This window comes from Arabidopsis lyrata, assembly GCF_000004255.2.
Source record: "Arabidopsis lyrata subsp. lyrata unplaced genomic scaffold ARALYscaffold_3, whole genome shotgun sequence".
NCBI classification, from domain to species: Eukaryota; Viridiplantae; Streptophyta; class Magnoliopsida; order Brassicales; family Brassicaceae; genus Arabidopsis; species Arabidopsis lyrata.
In genome coordinates this window covers 10434275-10448479 of record NW_003302553.1, presented here as the reverse complement: position 1 = coordinate 10448479, position 14205 = coordinate 10434275, and the positions used below count along the sequence as shown (strand labels likewise).

General features: G+C 37.5%; 3 protein-coding genes and 1 long non-coding RNA gene across 4 annotated transcripts; 1 reads left to right on the top strand and 3 right to left on the bottom strand.

Moving 5' to 3' along the window:
• Positions 1–2014: 2014 nt before the first annotated feature.
• On the bottom strand, positions 2015–3678 carry LOC9321610. Its single transcript, XR_002333507.1, has 3 exons — positions 3606–3678; positions 2140–2256; positions 2015–2067 (listed from the first exon to the last, which is right to left on the bottom strand). It is a non-coding gene; the product is annotated as an uncharacterized LOC9321610 (long non-coding RNA).
• An 812-nt stretch (positions 3679–4490) lies between these two features.
• On the top strand, positions 4491–6558 carry LOC9319465. The gene is made up of 5 exons (XM_002885497.2): positions 4491–5125; positions 5325–5501; positions 5565–5648; positions 5755–5836; positions 5926–6558. Exons 1-5 carry the CDS (start codon positions 4613–4615, stop codon positions 6351–6353), a joined length of 1284 nt encoding a protein of 427 aa, XP_002885543.1. The 5' UTR covers positions 4491–4612; the 3' UTR covers positions 6354–6558.
• LOC9319464 (CRM-domain containing factor CFM3A, chloroplastic/mitochondrial) lies at positions 6492–10614 on the bottom strand. The gene is made up of 9 exons (XM_002883351.2): positions 9554–10614; positions 8899–9367; positions 8685–8815; positions 8010–8366; positions 7741–7897; positions 7362–7654; positions 7224–7283; positions 7003–7092; positions 6492–6909 (listed from the first exon to the last, which is right to left on the bottom strand). The coding sequence occupies exons 1-9, from the start codon at positions 10400–10402 to the stop codon at positions 6694–6696; spliced, it is 2622 nt and encodes an 873-aa protein (XP_002883397.1). The 5' UTR covers positions 10403–10614; the 3' UTR covers positions 6492–6693.
• A 72-nt stretch (positions 10615–10686) lies between these two features.
• On the bottom strand, positions 10687–13604 carry LOC9319463 (probable E3 ubiquitin protein ligase DRIPH). The gene is made up of 7 exons (XM_021031186.1): positions 13103–13604; positions 12568–12667; positions 12069–12462; positions 11490–11989; positions 11342–11392; positions 11168–11240; positions 10687–11084 (listed from the first exon to the last, which is right to left on the bottom strand). Exons 1-7 carry the CDS (start codon positions 13290–13292, stop codon positions 10860–10862), a joined length of 1533 nt encoding a protein of 510 aa, XP_020886845.1. The 5' UTR covers positions 13293–13604; the 3' UTR covers positions 10687–10859.
• Between the last annotated feature and the right edge of the window lie 601 nt (positions 13605–14205).

Sequence of the window (14205 nt, the reverse complement as noted above, 5' to 3'; positions counted from 1 at the left end):
TACACATACAATCAAAGCTAAGTAATACTACATTAACCATTCAACCATCATGAAAAATAATGACTCGAAATAAATAAGTAAGCTGAGTATACTTGGTCATACAATCAGAGATGGCATACAACAAAAGACAAGACACATCACTTAAATCAGATAGAACGATAATCAAAGCTCTATAAGAAACGTAGCCAAGGAGTCACTAAACCACTATAACATGAAAGTAAAAATTCAAACTTTAATCAGTTCACAAATAACATAAGCATTACTTGATCACAAACATTCCATTACACTAACTTCTGAAAAAAAAAACTGTTTCAGGAAACAAAAGAAAACATTCAAGCTTATGACAACATGTCAGTGATAAGCTTGTCCTTCAAAGCCATATCTATTTCACTAAGTGGCTCTGTTTTTCCAAGGAGATTCTCCAACATTTTGAGCTTGCTCTGCTTCTTCTTCAGTTCATAGTCCTCTTTCTTCAGTTCATGGTCCTGTTTCCTAATCTCCCAAATGCTCTGAATCCTTAACAGAGCATCTGGTCCTTCTTCAACGCCTTTGTTAGACTTTTTAGCTTTGACCTTTGCCGCCTTAACACCTGGTGGACGAGCCATGGCTTCATCTCCATGGCTAGCTGCTTGTGAGCTTGATGAGTGACCAGCAGCTTCAGCTCTATCCCCTACCTTTCTTCTTTTTGACTTGTCACTCTCTGCAGGAGAAGAAGCAGCACACCACTTCTGATCATGGCGAAGCTCTCTCCAACAATGGTCAAGTGTGAACTTGACCCCATAATCCCAGTGGCGGATGTACGTTATTATATGAAGGGGCAGATGCCACTGTTAAAATTTTGGAAATTAATAATATTTTACAAGAGTTTTAATTATGCCACTGTTAACATATTATTTAATGCCCCCGTTACTTTGTTTTCGTTATACAGATCTGTTTTGTATGCAATATATTAAGATTGAAAGTTCATATTATACAATTATACAAGACAAAAAGCTCAATTTATTTTTATTTCTTTTGTTAACAAGCCTATATTCATTTTAATAAAACCAAGTTCAATAATTTTTATTTTTTCATTTGCATGTTTCTTTTTCTTTACTCTTTGGTAAATTATAATTTTTAAATATTATTAATTTTTAAAATCATTTAATAATATTGCCCCGGGTAAAATTAATTTCTGGATCCGCCACTGCATAATCCTTTGAGTAGATTTGGTGAGCAAGCTTCATTACATCATTTTCATTTTGTCCGCTTGACTTCTGACTTGTTGCAGCTGCTAAGGAACCAACAAACTTGCAGACCTGATCATTGATCTTCCTCTACCTTTGCTTGCAATGGTCAGGCTCTCTCTTTGGCATCCCAACAAGCGCAGGAGAAGCAGCAAAGTAGGTTGTTATTCTTGACCAGAAGGTCATCTTCCTTTGCTCATTGGCCACCACAAGGTCTTTGCTTGTGTTCAACCAGGCTGATATGAGCACAACATCTTCCTTTGCTGACCAATTGTTATGTTTTCCTTTTTTTCCCTCAGGTGTGACTTCAACTTGAATGCTCTCTGACCATTGATCATTTTGGACAAGGACTTGGCTTGCTTCATTCTCAGTCCATGGTTGACTATTGAGCAGGTCCAAGAACCCAGAAGATTGAGTTAATGGATTGGAAGAATCCATTACACCACTTCTGGCTGAGATGAAGAAAGAAAGAAAGAAAGACAGCAAAAACAAAGAAAGAAGAGGACAAAAAGAATAAAGAAAGAAGAAAGACTGAAGAAAGACAGAAGAAAGAGACTGAAAGAATAAAGAAATCTTGGTGGTTGTTTATATTGATCAGTCGAACAACTTGATCACACAACTAACAAGCATTTATCACTTGAGAGTAAACAACTAACTAGCATTGATCACAATGTAACAAGCATTGATCACACACAAAGCATTAATAAAACATGATGTAGACAGTTGCTAAACAACTAACAAGCATTTATCACAACTAACAAGCATTTACTTATTAAGTCTTTTACTTATTAACGCAGGAAAAGTAATGGAGTTTGTTAACAGAGAATGATCCTTAAAACACCTAGCCAACAATGCTTACTTCAGAATCTTCATTCATTAAGAGAAAGCTGAAAAACACTTAACAAAGACATACCACATTCATAGCAGAAACAGGGAGCCAGCCTCCATGCTGCTGTTGTGCAAGATCTAGAAGAGGAATAACTGCAAACTGCTTGTAATTGGATGGATAGTAAGAGAGTATCTCCTTAACCTACACAAGTTGGACAAAATATTAGAATGTCCAGACATGAAAGATACAATAAAATGAAACCAAATCACTACAAGAAAACATCACAATTTCCGACGACGGTATTGGTCGGAAATTCGTCGGAAATAGCATATTTCGACACATTTCCGACAAAATCAAATTCGTCGGAATTCTCTGGTCGGAAACCATAAGTTATCGGAAATTCGTCGGAAATTATCGACGAAAACTATTCGTCGGATATTTTGTCGGAAATATTTGTCGGAATTTTGTCGGAAATTTCCGACGATATATTTCGTCGGAAATTTGTCGGAAACTACAAAACGCGGAAAATTCATTTGAATTGAATGTACAAAGGCGGGAACATGAAAAATCATACATTTTCCGACGAAATTCCGACGAACGTAGAAATTTCTGACGAATTTCCGACGAAATTAATTATTAATTAATTATTTACTTAATTATAAATTATTTAATTTTTTCAAAACAAAAATCAAAATAATATTTCTGACGACTTTCCGACAAAATTAATTATTTATTTATTATAAATTATTTATTTTTTTCATTTTTTAAAATAAAAATAATTAAATAAATAATTTCCGACGAATTTCCGACTAAACTTTCCGACAAATTTCCGACTAACAAAACTTTCCGACTTAAGTTTCGTCGGAAATATTAAAGGTTTAAACTCATAATTTCTGACGATTTTTCCGACTAATATTTCCGACCAAAGCGTCGGAATTTTGTCGGGAAATGTGCAGTGAATAAACATGTGTTCACCTAATATTTACGACGAGTTTTCCGACAAGTTTTTGACAAATTTCCAACCAATTTCCGATAAAATTAAATAGTCGGGATTTTCCATGTTTTTCGATGAATCCTTCCGACAAAGTTCCGACGAATTTGTGGTCGTCGGAAAATTTTCTCTTTTTTCGACGAATTTTTTTTCCCTCGGAATCTTGTCGGAAAGTCGTCGGAAACCTGTCAGAAAATTTCCGACCAAACATTTTGTTGGAAATTTTCCTCGGAAATGACTATGTTTTCTTGTAGTGAATGCACAAGAATGTATTAGTCACAAAATAGCCAGATCAGGAGGTAGGGATTATGTTAGTTGGGATCAAACAAAACATTCCAGCTCCAAAACATTTCAACATTATCACAGAAAAAAAAACGTGTTCAATCTATAAATCAAACAATCTATACCTAAAATTGTGTTCAATCATGGCTAATCTCGCTATCCCTAAGCACAATTTGACTAAGAAACCAAGAACCCTAATTTACCTAAAATCACATAACCCTAATTTGTTACCTAATCAAATTCACAAGAATTTATAGCAAGAGAAAGACGTTCTTACCATGAGAAAGAGTTGATGAAGGTTTCACGCCGATTTGGTGAAGGAAAGTCATGAATTGCTTCAGGAAAAATCGCGGATAGTTTCAGGGAAAGTCGTGGATTGCTTCAGGGAGTGTCCCACGTCGGTGGAGATGATGATCAGGATAGATCAAGTAGTCGGAGATAACGATTTCTCCTCCGTTTGCTTTCGATTTCAGAGAATCTTGACGATTTTCGCATGCGGCGTTTTGCGAGAAAGAGAGAGATAGAGGAGAAAGAATCGCAAATGAAAAACACGAGAAATTTTTTTTTGGTCTGTAATACATATGTCCCGACCAACCACATTGCGACACGTCACAGATCCAAAGCTGTGCAACAAATCAAAAAATAGAGCCGGATCCATTGTTTTTAATCGTTTTGGATTAAATTTTTGGACCTATTAGACCTTGGGCTTCTGCTTGGATCCCCCGATAATGATGCTCTTATCGCATAACAATGATTCTCATGCATTTTATCTTGAGAAATTCAACACTGCTCGTAGAAATAATCAAAATAAACATCATATTTTTGAACATGCCCATATCTCATTATTTTATTTTTTTAAAATCTCAATTTTCTGTGACAAAAAGTAAAAGACTTCGAACAATAATTTAATTACTTAAATACTGAAAAAGGAAAAGTAGAGATTTATGGATTAAAAAAATATATAACGATAATCTTATCAGTACTGTAATCTTATCCACAATAAAACAACACGCGCCTAAAAAATGAAGCGTGAGATTTGGTTTAACGATTAACGCCACGTCATCAGTACTGTTCCTATCACCACCCGCCAACGTCTTTTCGGTACAGCAGCAAACAACCAAATTAATAATCATTTTTAATTAAATTTAAAATTAATAAATAATCGGAAATTACTCTTATCTTCTTCCTCCTTTTGATTCTCTTTTGAATCGCTTCCGTTCAATGTCTCCGGCGAAAACAGAGCAATCTGAAATCATCTTAAGGCCATAGATTCGTTCAATAGTTATGGATATGTTCATGGATTTCTTCAATAAACCTTCTGTTACAGAAACATTCGTCGACATTTTGCTATGTGCAGTTCCGATTTGGGTCGCTGTTATGATCGGGCTTTTGATTGGTTGGTCTTGGCGTCCACGCTGGACTGGCTTGGTTTATTTAGGGTTCCGTTCTAAGCTTCGGTTTCTATTGACTGCTCCTCCTGGTTTTGGTGCTCGTCGTATTTGGCTTGCTTTCACCGCTCTCTCTGTTTTTTCCGTTTGTCGTACTCTTTGGTCAAAAATCGGTTCTACTTCCAAGAGATCGTCGGTTAATAACGGTTTAGCTCCGTCGTCTAAACCGGTTGAGGAAGAAGCAGTTAGTGATATAGTTACAGAGAAAGAGCAAGATGTTGTGACAGAGAAGGATTTAGAGCATTTGTTGTATCTGCTTAAAGATGGAAATGCTAATTTGGAGTGGCAATCTATGATGGATAAGTCTACTCCTAATATGAGTTATCAAGCTTGGCGGCATGAGCCTGAGGTAATCTAAGTTTTAAAGACTCTTAAATACGCGACCGGGTATTGTAAGTGGCAGAGTGGCCTTGCTGCCACGATCCACTGAAATTCAGTCCTTTGTTTCTAAGACGACAATAAAAAAAAGTTTTAAAGACTCTTGTTTCTTTAGGATTATATGACATATCATGATTTAGTTTCTGAATGGCGGGTATGTTGTTTGTCAGACTGGTCCGGTTGTTTATCGTAGTCGAACTGTTTTTGAGGATGCAACACCAGACATTGTTAGGGATTTCTTCTGGGATGATGAGTTTCGACCTAAATGGGATCCGATGCTTGCTTACTTCAAAACCTTGGAGGAAGATCCTCACACAGGAACTACCATTGTTCACTGGATTAAAAAGGTATTTTGTGGTTTCCTTCATGAACATGTTATATATGCATGTACTAATTTCTTTTGTCTACAGTTCCCATTTTTCTGTAGTGACCGGGAATACATTATTGGCAGGAGAATATGGGAGTCTGGAAAAAAGTATTATGCTGTGACAAAGGTATGATCTTGCTTTTTGCTTTAGCATGGAGCAAAATATCTCTCTAGTAGTTTGGAATAGCGGAACGCTGGTTTGATATACTGTTTTTGGTATTCAATGTTTCTAGGGAGTACCTTATCAAGCTCTACCAAAGCGTGATAAGCCGAGGCGAGTAGAGGTTTATTTCTCAAGTTGGATTATTAAAGCAGGTATGTCCACTTAAATTGCTTGACAGCTTGCTAATTTCCCTTACCAGATTGTGTCATGTTTGATTCTAAGCGGAGTACCGAAAATGCAGTTGAATCCAGAAAGAGGGATGGGCAGTTATCAGCTTGTGAAGTCTCCCTTGTCCACTATGAAGACATGGGAATCCCAAAAGATGTAGCAAAGTTAGGAGTCCGTCATGGCATGTGGGGAGCCGTAAAGAAGCTAAACTCCGGCTTAAGGGCATACCAAAGCGCTAGAAAACCTGGGACGTCTCTTTCACGGAGTGCGCAGATGGCAAGTATCACCACAAAACTGAACATGGATTTGGTGGAAACATCTGGAGCAGAGGAAGAAGAGAGAGGACGTGCAGTGGAGAATGCGAGGAAACAGAAGGATCAGGTCAGTGTAGATTGGAAATGGATTGTTGTAGGAGGAGTGGCTTTGGCTTGTGGGCTTCATTCTAGTGCTATAGGCAAGGCGTTAATGGTTGGAGCTGGGCACAGACTTGCTCGTAGGTGAGATCTTTTACCTGAGAGAATCATAATCTTATCTGTTTCACTGGAGAATTCTTAGACCAACACAGAAACACAATATTATTGATATGGACTGTGTTCGCAAACCATGCAGAGTAGTTTTGAAGTAAGGGCTGAAATTTGGTTGTAATACGGTTTAAGACTCTGGAGCTTATTGAACGGTTTTAGTAAAGATACAATCTAGCTTTCAATTTTCTTTCCATGGAGGTGTATTTCATCTGGAGAAATTATTTAAAGATCTATTTTACAATTTTTACTAACCTTGATACCATAGCTACTAAAAGCTTAAAGCTAAAGTTGCAGCGGTCTTTTACGTTTATCTTCAATTAGCTCTGATGCTGCAGATGAACTTTCTCACTCGGTAAATCTTCTGGTTTTGTATGAAGATCCTCTGCGTAAAGTACCGAATCATCACCAAATCCGGTTTCCGATTCATTTGAATCCCAATCTTCATCATCTGTTTCAGATAGTTCCCCTTCTGCTAGAATCTCACCATCATCTCCTACTGCATATGTCTCTGGAAATGCATCATCTTCTTCTTCCTACAGAATAGCAGCAAGCCGTGTGAGACCTTAAACACAGATTCTGTGATAACCGAAAACCATTAAAAAAAAAGAGTGATTCGAGGTGCTTACGTCTGTCTCCTCATCGCTAGAAGCATAAGCCATATCAAGCTTGTTGTATAACTCTTCATCACCTTTGTCTGTTACCTTCTCCATTTGTTCCTGATACAATGATTGCAGGTTCTCGAGTTAGTCTACCATTGCTGAACAAACTACATTCTTTGGTTTATCAGTGAATGCATGATACAGTATAATTAGACAAAAGCCAATGTACAATGAGTTAGATCCATTACAATTTCAGCTCTCAGCTGTTCTGCTTTCGCCTGCATCGTAGAAATGTGCTTCAGAAGACCCTGTTTAATGCAAACGGAATACGGATCAGCTAATGAGTTCCAAATAAGAAAGCAAATGATGGTTTTATATCAATGAACCTCGCGTCTTTGGAGCTCAATGGAACGCGCTAAAGCCTTCCTCTTTGTCAAAAGATTTTTCGGCCTCAACATGGTAGGACGCTTATAGTCTTTTCCTCTGTACACGATAATGGCATATCCTTTGGTAACCTTGTCAATAGAAACCAGGATACCACCACTCTCGGCTTCAAGGGCTAATGCCACTTTCTTTACACCGTCAAAAGTTTTAGCCTTCACAATAATTTTGACCAACTCTCTGTATTTCCAGTGCAAGTGCATGTTCTCCACCGTACCATCAAACACTCCTCGCCTACCTGAAGCAACATTTTCACGTTTCTTTTACGAGTCTAAGCATATATAGGACACACTCTACTACACTCATCTGTTATTGATAATTTACCTAGAAGTAAGAAAGCTTTCATTTTCAAGCCAAGCTTGCGGAACATAAATCTCTCTTCATCAGTTATGCTGTCTGGGTCTTCTCTCTGCTCTGCAGGCTTAAGACACTCTTCCACCTTAGCCAAACCACGTTCAGCTTTCAACAGCTTTCTCTCAGCCTATAGCAGAAGAACCAATCCCATTAATTTAAAGAACAACTCATTAACACATGATATGTGAATCTAACTCACATGTAGGAGAAAAGAAACAAGAGGCAAGTCCAGAACTCACAAAAGCAAGTTTCCTTTCGAGCTTCCTGACAAGATTTTCATGCCTCAATATCTCAACCTCTTGTTTCACTTCGTCGGAATGATCATCATCGTCCAGATTTTTTCCCCACTTACCAGTCGCATCAAGAGTTTCACCAAGAGTACCAGCAGAAACAAGTTTTTTCGGAGGTTCAATACATGGGACAATCAGAGCCGATGAACCTCTCAAACGTGCCTGTTCTTCTTCGTCTTGCAAAGTCCTAACAAACCTCTCCTGCTCCACCAATGCGTCAGCTACTTCTCGTGACAAAAAATTCTTTCCTCTGTAGAAAACCAAGAAGTCTTTATTCCTAGAGAGCAGTATACCTCCTGTCAGTTTCTGCAGTTACTTACCAAAAACATGATATCAAATATACAGCTACAAAATCCAGATTAAAGACAAAAGAAGCATAAATGTATACACAGGACAGAACAAGAGATGCTTAAAGACCAAAAGTTGAGAAAATAGATAGACATTCTATAATCTTTATATGACTGGATCAGTTCAAAAAAATTTCAGCTCTCTTTCTCATTTTCCCAGAAAGTGAGGATAATAGAATTTTCTCTCCAATCAGCAAGTCAACATAAACTTGCCTATAACGATTAGAAGGATACACAAAAGGTATTTCAACGTTAACCAGCCAAGAGTCCTTATTACCTTGAGATCTTCAGCCATTCTCTCACTGGTAGTTGATTGCACGCCACGTTTAATAGCAATCTTTGCAAGCATACTCTTTTCCCATAACCTGACCATTGCTGTCGCCAAGCCTTGGAGCTGCCTACTTCGACCTGGAAATCAAAAGAAACTTCTACTCTTCAAATACTCTTTCAGACTCCCAACGAGTTGAATTTTTTTTTAAGAAATCTCATACCTAAAGCAAAGTGTGGAGGAATAGATCTGGCAAGTCTTCTCAAAGCTGTTGCCTCCTTTGGTCCCAGAGATGATCTTACTCCATAAGGAAGTACCCTGAAAGGCGGTTCATAACCAGGAATGGCGCCTGGAAGCAAATCAGCATCTACAGGTAATGGGTTATCTCCCGGCCAGTCCATGAACCTAGGACCAAGACCATCTAACAGTTCATCAATTTCATCTTCATATTCTACATCTGGTTGAGATGTCTGGTCTTTCTTTTCCACACTAGTTGTCACCTGCTCTAACTGAGGAAGATGAACTTTTCCATCACTATTATCCACCATAGTTGTCGTTTCAGGTAAGGAAGAAGGCGGCGTCTCCTCTCTTCTTTGCTTGTTCCATTTTCCTGATGGAAGCTCATAACTGACACCTCTGTACAAAGAGATGGAAGTCCCGGACCTCCAAATCACTAAACCACCAGTTTTTTTCTACCATAGAGAGGAAAAGAAAAGTACGTTTTAACAAGATAAAGGAGAAGACATTGGACAAAATCTGACAAACTTATGCTTTCATATTGAACATTAGACTTAAATTGTGTGTTTATGATCTTTGCAGACGAAAGACAAGCCTTATGCAACCAAATACAGTTATTGGGGGGGTCATAAGAAGCAAACCTCTAATATCTCATGCATCTTTCTCATGTTAAGCGCGCTTGCTCCTTCAATCTTCAATCTCACAATCTCTGCGCTTTTCCACTTCTCCTTAATAGCATCCACTGCCACCTGAGTCACACCTGCACCCCGAATCCTCATCTTACTCGCTGTTCGAAACGTCAAATTCCTCAACCTCCTTAGCTCTGATTCCGGAAGAGTCATTTCCGCAAGCGAGTATCTATTCTCCTTCTTCGCAGTCCACTCTGCTTCCAACTCCTTCTTCTCCTTGGCACTCATCTTCTCCCAAGGAAACCCAACTTCTCCATTACTTCCAAACACATCATCTCTACCAAGTAACGATTCCTCAGTGAATCCTCCTCTAGTATTCGGTAAATTCCCTTCTTCAACATAAAATATATCCTCCACCGACCCTTTCTCAATCCTTCTCTCTTGTTCAATCTCCTTATTCTGAACCTCCTCACCCTTCTCCATATATCCATACTTCTTCAATTTCTCCACAATCTTCTCCATTGTACTACCTTCACCATCTCTACTTCTATTATCATCACCACTCACAATCCCTCCTTCTTTTCGATAATTCACAACTACCTTTGGAGGTTTAGGTTGATTACGTTTCTGAATTCTATTCCAATTCTCTAACCACTCACCATTATTACCATCCCTACTAAAGCTAAACCTCCTCGATGGAATTTGATAATTTCTCGAACTAAAGACAACACCTTTACAAGACCCAATTGAAATTGATGAACTATACCTTATGAAACGGGAGCAGAAGGAGCTTTGAAACGAGTAGACAAACTTCTTCGTGACAGTAGTTGGGTAAAAATGGAGACTGGGTTTCATCGCCATTGATGGGTTTATTCACAGAGAAATGTTTCTGTAATCCAATCCATAAAAAACGAAACTTTCAATAAAAATTTCAGCTTTTAGTAGTTTCCTTGCCCTCACGAAGCTCTGTGTTTATCCATGGCGGGCAAAAGAAGAGTGGAGAGATAACTAGATCCTTGTTTGGATACAGATCTTTCGTTAACCTTAACTTAAACCAAACAGAGCACAAAACCGGCGCATATTATCACATATAACTTAAACTGGCTAAAATGAGCTGTTATTTAAATGGTACAAAAACGATACCGTTTTTGAATCCTCAAAAGCAAGCAAATCAAATATATAAAGAGTTTTCCATATTTGGGTCTCAGCAATAATTAAATAAAGAAAGATGCTAAAACTAGCAAGTCTTTAAAAGGAAACTTATTCTGCAAGAAATGAGTTTAAAGAGAAGAAGAAAAGTTTAAAGTTCTGAGAAGAATTATTCAGAGTCAGAGCCAGAGCCAAAGCCAGAGCCAGAGCCAGAGCCAGAGCCAGAGGCGTCAGATTTGAAGCTGTAATGGAGATTCATGAGGAAATCAGCAGCGGAGCTTCCGACCATGGCGCTTCGTCGCTCAGGCAATGGAGTAGTTTGGACCCACCAATCCACCAAGCTATGTAGCGTCAGTGACGAACACAATGGCTCATTCCTTAGCCATACCTCCACCTGCAAAAGGACATCAAAAATATTAGAGTTAAAAGACGAGAGAAAGAGAGAAAGACAAAGATAGAGAGAGTAGTTTAGTTTACTTGGTCTTCGCTTTCGAGACCGAGCTTCACCATTAGATACTTCTTGAGATATGAGACAGTCATGTTTCTATCTCTGTGAATATAAAAACAAATCAAAGAATCAAGATCACATATTCTACAGCAACAAAAAAAAAAGCGAATTGAGATTATAGTTGAAACTTAATTAGTACTTACTTCACTCTTATGCAGCGAGCGTTGATCGGTGGAAGTAGCATTTCAATGTTCCTGAAAACCGAAAAAACCGAGTCGTAAAACGCTTCAAATATAAACAGAATCATAGGTTAAAAGATATGAAAAAGAAGATAGAAAAATGGTTTAGTACTGAGTCTTGGAAGGCATTAACGAAAACCAAACTGCATTGGTGTTACGTCCTTCAACTTTCTTTTCCTCTTCCACGGTAACCGCAACTTCTGGTGTAGTATTATTAGCTGCTGAATTAATCGTCCTCCCGTCTTTTCGGGGTCTCAAAGAATAACTCTTTTCCACCGGTTTCTTCCCTTTCTTCCTCCTTGATCTGGAGGTAGCACCATTGCTCTTCAGTTTCTGACCAGAGTTGTCCTCTGTATCCCTATCAGAGCTAATAAGGACAGTTTTTTTATTCACTTGAATAGGGACTTCCTCTGTTTCCCTATTCACGACACACTTGTTGTGAATAGGTTCAACAGATTCCTCTGTATCGCCATCCGAACTTAACACTGGCTCAACGATAACAGGAGGAGTATCGTTGATGTTTAGTGGCGCTACTTCCTTAGCATCCAAGGACTTACAAAGATCGTTCTCCTTTGGTATGAATTCTTGACATGTCGATCCTTCAGCTTCATCCTATGATGCATAAACATTAGTTGGAAACAGATAGTTAACAAAAGAGAACAATAACTAAACACAGATTCTATATACTGACCAATCCATTGTCTTCAGGTTCGTTGTTCAGATCAAAGAAATTCTTAATTTCAGGCTCCTTAGGAGGCAGTTCGGGTTCCGGTTTCGAATCAAACTTCTTGGGGAGTGAAGATTTTCTTCCACGTTTCTTGAATGTGATTATCGGTTTACGAGAGCTTTGAAGAGCTTGTACGGTCTCCCTATGCTTCTCCTCCACAACCACAATGGGTGGCTCCACAACCACAATGGGTGGTTTCAATGGAGTATCAGGTGAGGATGATACTCTAGATGAAGAGACCACTGGTGAAGTTAGAGATTTTCCCTTCTTTTTCGAAGATTTCACAGAGGCTGCCTTAACCCTTTCCGTCTTTGCCCGGTCGACTTTCAGCTTCAAACTTTGCCAACTGTAATCCGACCTGCACTTATATAGATACCTCAAATCACATAAAGATAGATGCAAATGCTAAGAAGTAAGCAAGCGAGAATGTATACAATTTAAGAATATGAAAAAGATACAATACCGAAGTTTATGTAGAGGAAAAACACCGAGGTTAACGTTGCAGACTGGACAAGCTTTCACTCTCTCATTTATGAACTTGTTACGAATGCAGCTCCTGCAAACTGTTACCACAAATTGTACAAGTCCCAATTCATATATAGACACAAGATATGACAATACTTAAGCCAGGACTAGAAACATAACAAGCCAGAGAAACAACATATGAATACAACAAATGAATTGGAGACAAAACAACTTTGAAATCACAAAAACATTAACACAAACTGAATCATCCACTTACAAAAAACAGTCCTTAACTTCAAAACAGTACACTGATATATGTTGAAACACATACAACACCAAAAAGCTAAACAAAACATTGGTTTCAAGTGTCAGAATCAATCTGTTATAGTCATTAATCTACACCAATTAATATATCCAACAAAGCAACACAAAGACAACAACAACAGAGAGATAGGCACAAACAAAAATCAGAACCTAAACGATATAATTCCATAAAATCATAAGGAAAAAATCGAAGGGTCATCGTTACTTACATGTGTGAAGACACTCGGAGATTGTGGTGGCATCCTTAAACCGATTGTTGCAGAGCGGACAAGCAAATTTTGGCTCAACCACTTTCGTCTCCACCTTTGTTAGCATCTTTCTCTCCGATTCCAAAACACAACAAATCGATAAGATTTTATTGATTATATAGCTTCGTTCACGTAACGCAGCATGGTGCATGTACGAATAACACAAACCCACAAAAAAAAAGTGTCTAGCTTTATTGGTGTTTTCTCAGAGAGAATCGAATGGGAGGTTTTGGTCTCTCACAGCTCTTAAGTTTCGCTCTCTCTGTCTCTCTCAGAGAAAAAAAATTGTGTAAGAAAAGGTTTTGATTTGGAAGTGAATTGCTTTTAAGTATTTTTCGAAAGGGTTTGTTTTGAAACTTTGGTATAATTAGAGGCTCAAAGTGAAAAGTTTAAGATTTCAGTGGCTCACCAAAAAATATATTATAATTCTTTTGCCAATGATTATTTGAGTTATGCATTAGCTCTAATTTATATTTAACAATTTATTGCAAAGTTTTTCAAATATATAGTTATATATTTGTTCATAAAAAAATATTTTATATTTATTTTTCAAGCTATCTATTTTTCTTTTTGTTAACTTATAATCCTTATATTTTGGCGTTACTAATTTGTACACCATTTTTTACGTCAGCAATTACGTATTTAACAAATAAAGATTTAGATTTTTTAGCTATTTAAGGAAAATTGAATTAAATGCGTATCTCTGACTTAAAATCTCTAAATATTTTGTAAATTTCTATGTATATGTTGTTCAATATCAGGAAAAATATCTACATGTAGTTACGTGCCAAAAACTTTTAATCTTTCTAAACAATTTACGCCATTTCTTTACGTCAGCAATTACGTATTTAATAAATGAAAATTTAGATTTTTAACTATTTAAGTAATTTTGAATTAAATGTGTATCTCTGACTTAAAATCTCTATTTATTTTGTAAATTTCTATGTAGGTTTTGTTCAATATCGTGAAAAATATATGCTTGTAGTTTACGTGTCAAAAACTTTTAATCTTTCTAAAAAATTTCCAAGTATATACATTTAATATTTACTTTGACCACACCAAAT

Bases quoted from the DNA above. Each gene is read 5' to 3' on its own strand.
- LOC9319464 (XM_002883351.2), bottom strand. From the start codon at position 10,402: ATGGCGATGAAACCCAGTCTCCATTTTTACCCAACTACTGTCACGAAG. The intron at 9,368-9,553 runs GTTTGCTTCTTA...TCTCTATGGTAG, and splicing joins AGATGCATGAGATATTAGAG to AAAAAAACTGGTGGTTTAGT. The intron at 8,367-8,684 runs GTAATAAGGACT...AAGTAACTGCAG, and splicing joins GAATGGCTGAAGATCTCAAG to AAACTGACAGGAGGTATACT.
- LOC9319465 (XM_002885497.2), top strand. From the start codon at position 4,613: ATGGATATGTTCATGGATTTCTTCAATAAACCTTCTGTTACAGAAACA. The intron at 5,126-5,324 runs GTAATCTAAGTT...GTTGTTTGTCAG, and splicing joins CTTGGCGGCATGAGCCTGAG to ACTGGTCCGGTTGTTTATCG. The intron at 5,649-5,754 runs GTATGATCTTGC...CAATGTTTCTAG, and splicing joins AGTATTATGCTGTGACAAAG to GGAGTACCTTATCAAGCTCT.
- LOC9319463 (XM_021031186.1), bottom strand. From the start codon at position 13,292: ATGCACCATGCTGCGTTACGTGAACGAAGCTATATAATCAATAAAATC. The intron at 11,990-12,068 runs GTCAGTATATAG...TATGCATCATAG, and splicing joins AACCTGAAGACAATGGATTG to GATGAAGCTGAAGGATCGAC. The intron at 11,393-11,489 runs GTACTAAACCAT...TTCGGTTTTCAG, and splicing joins TTAATGCCTTCCAAGACTCA to GAACATTGAAATGCTACTTC.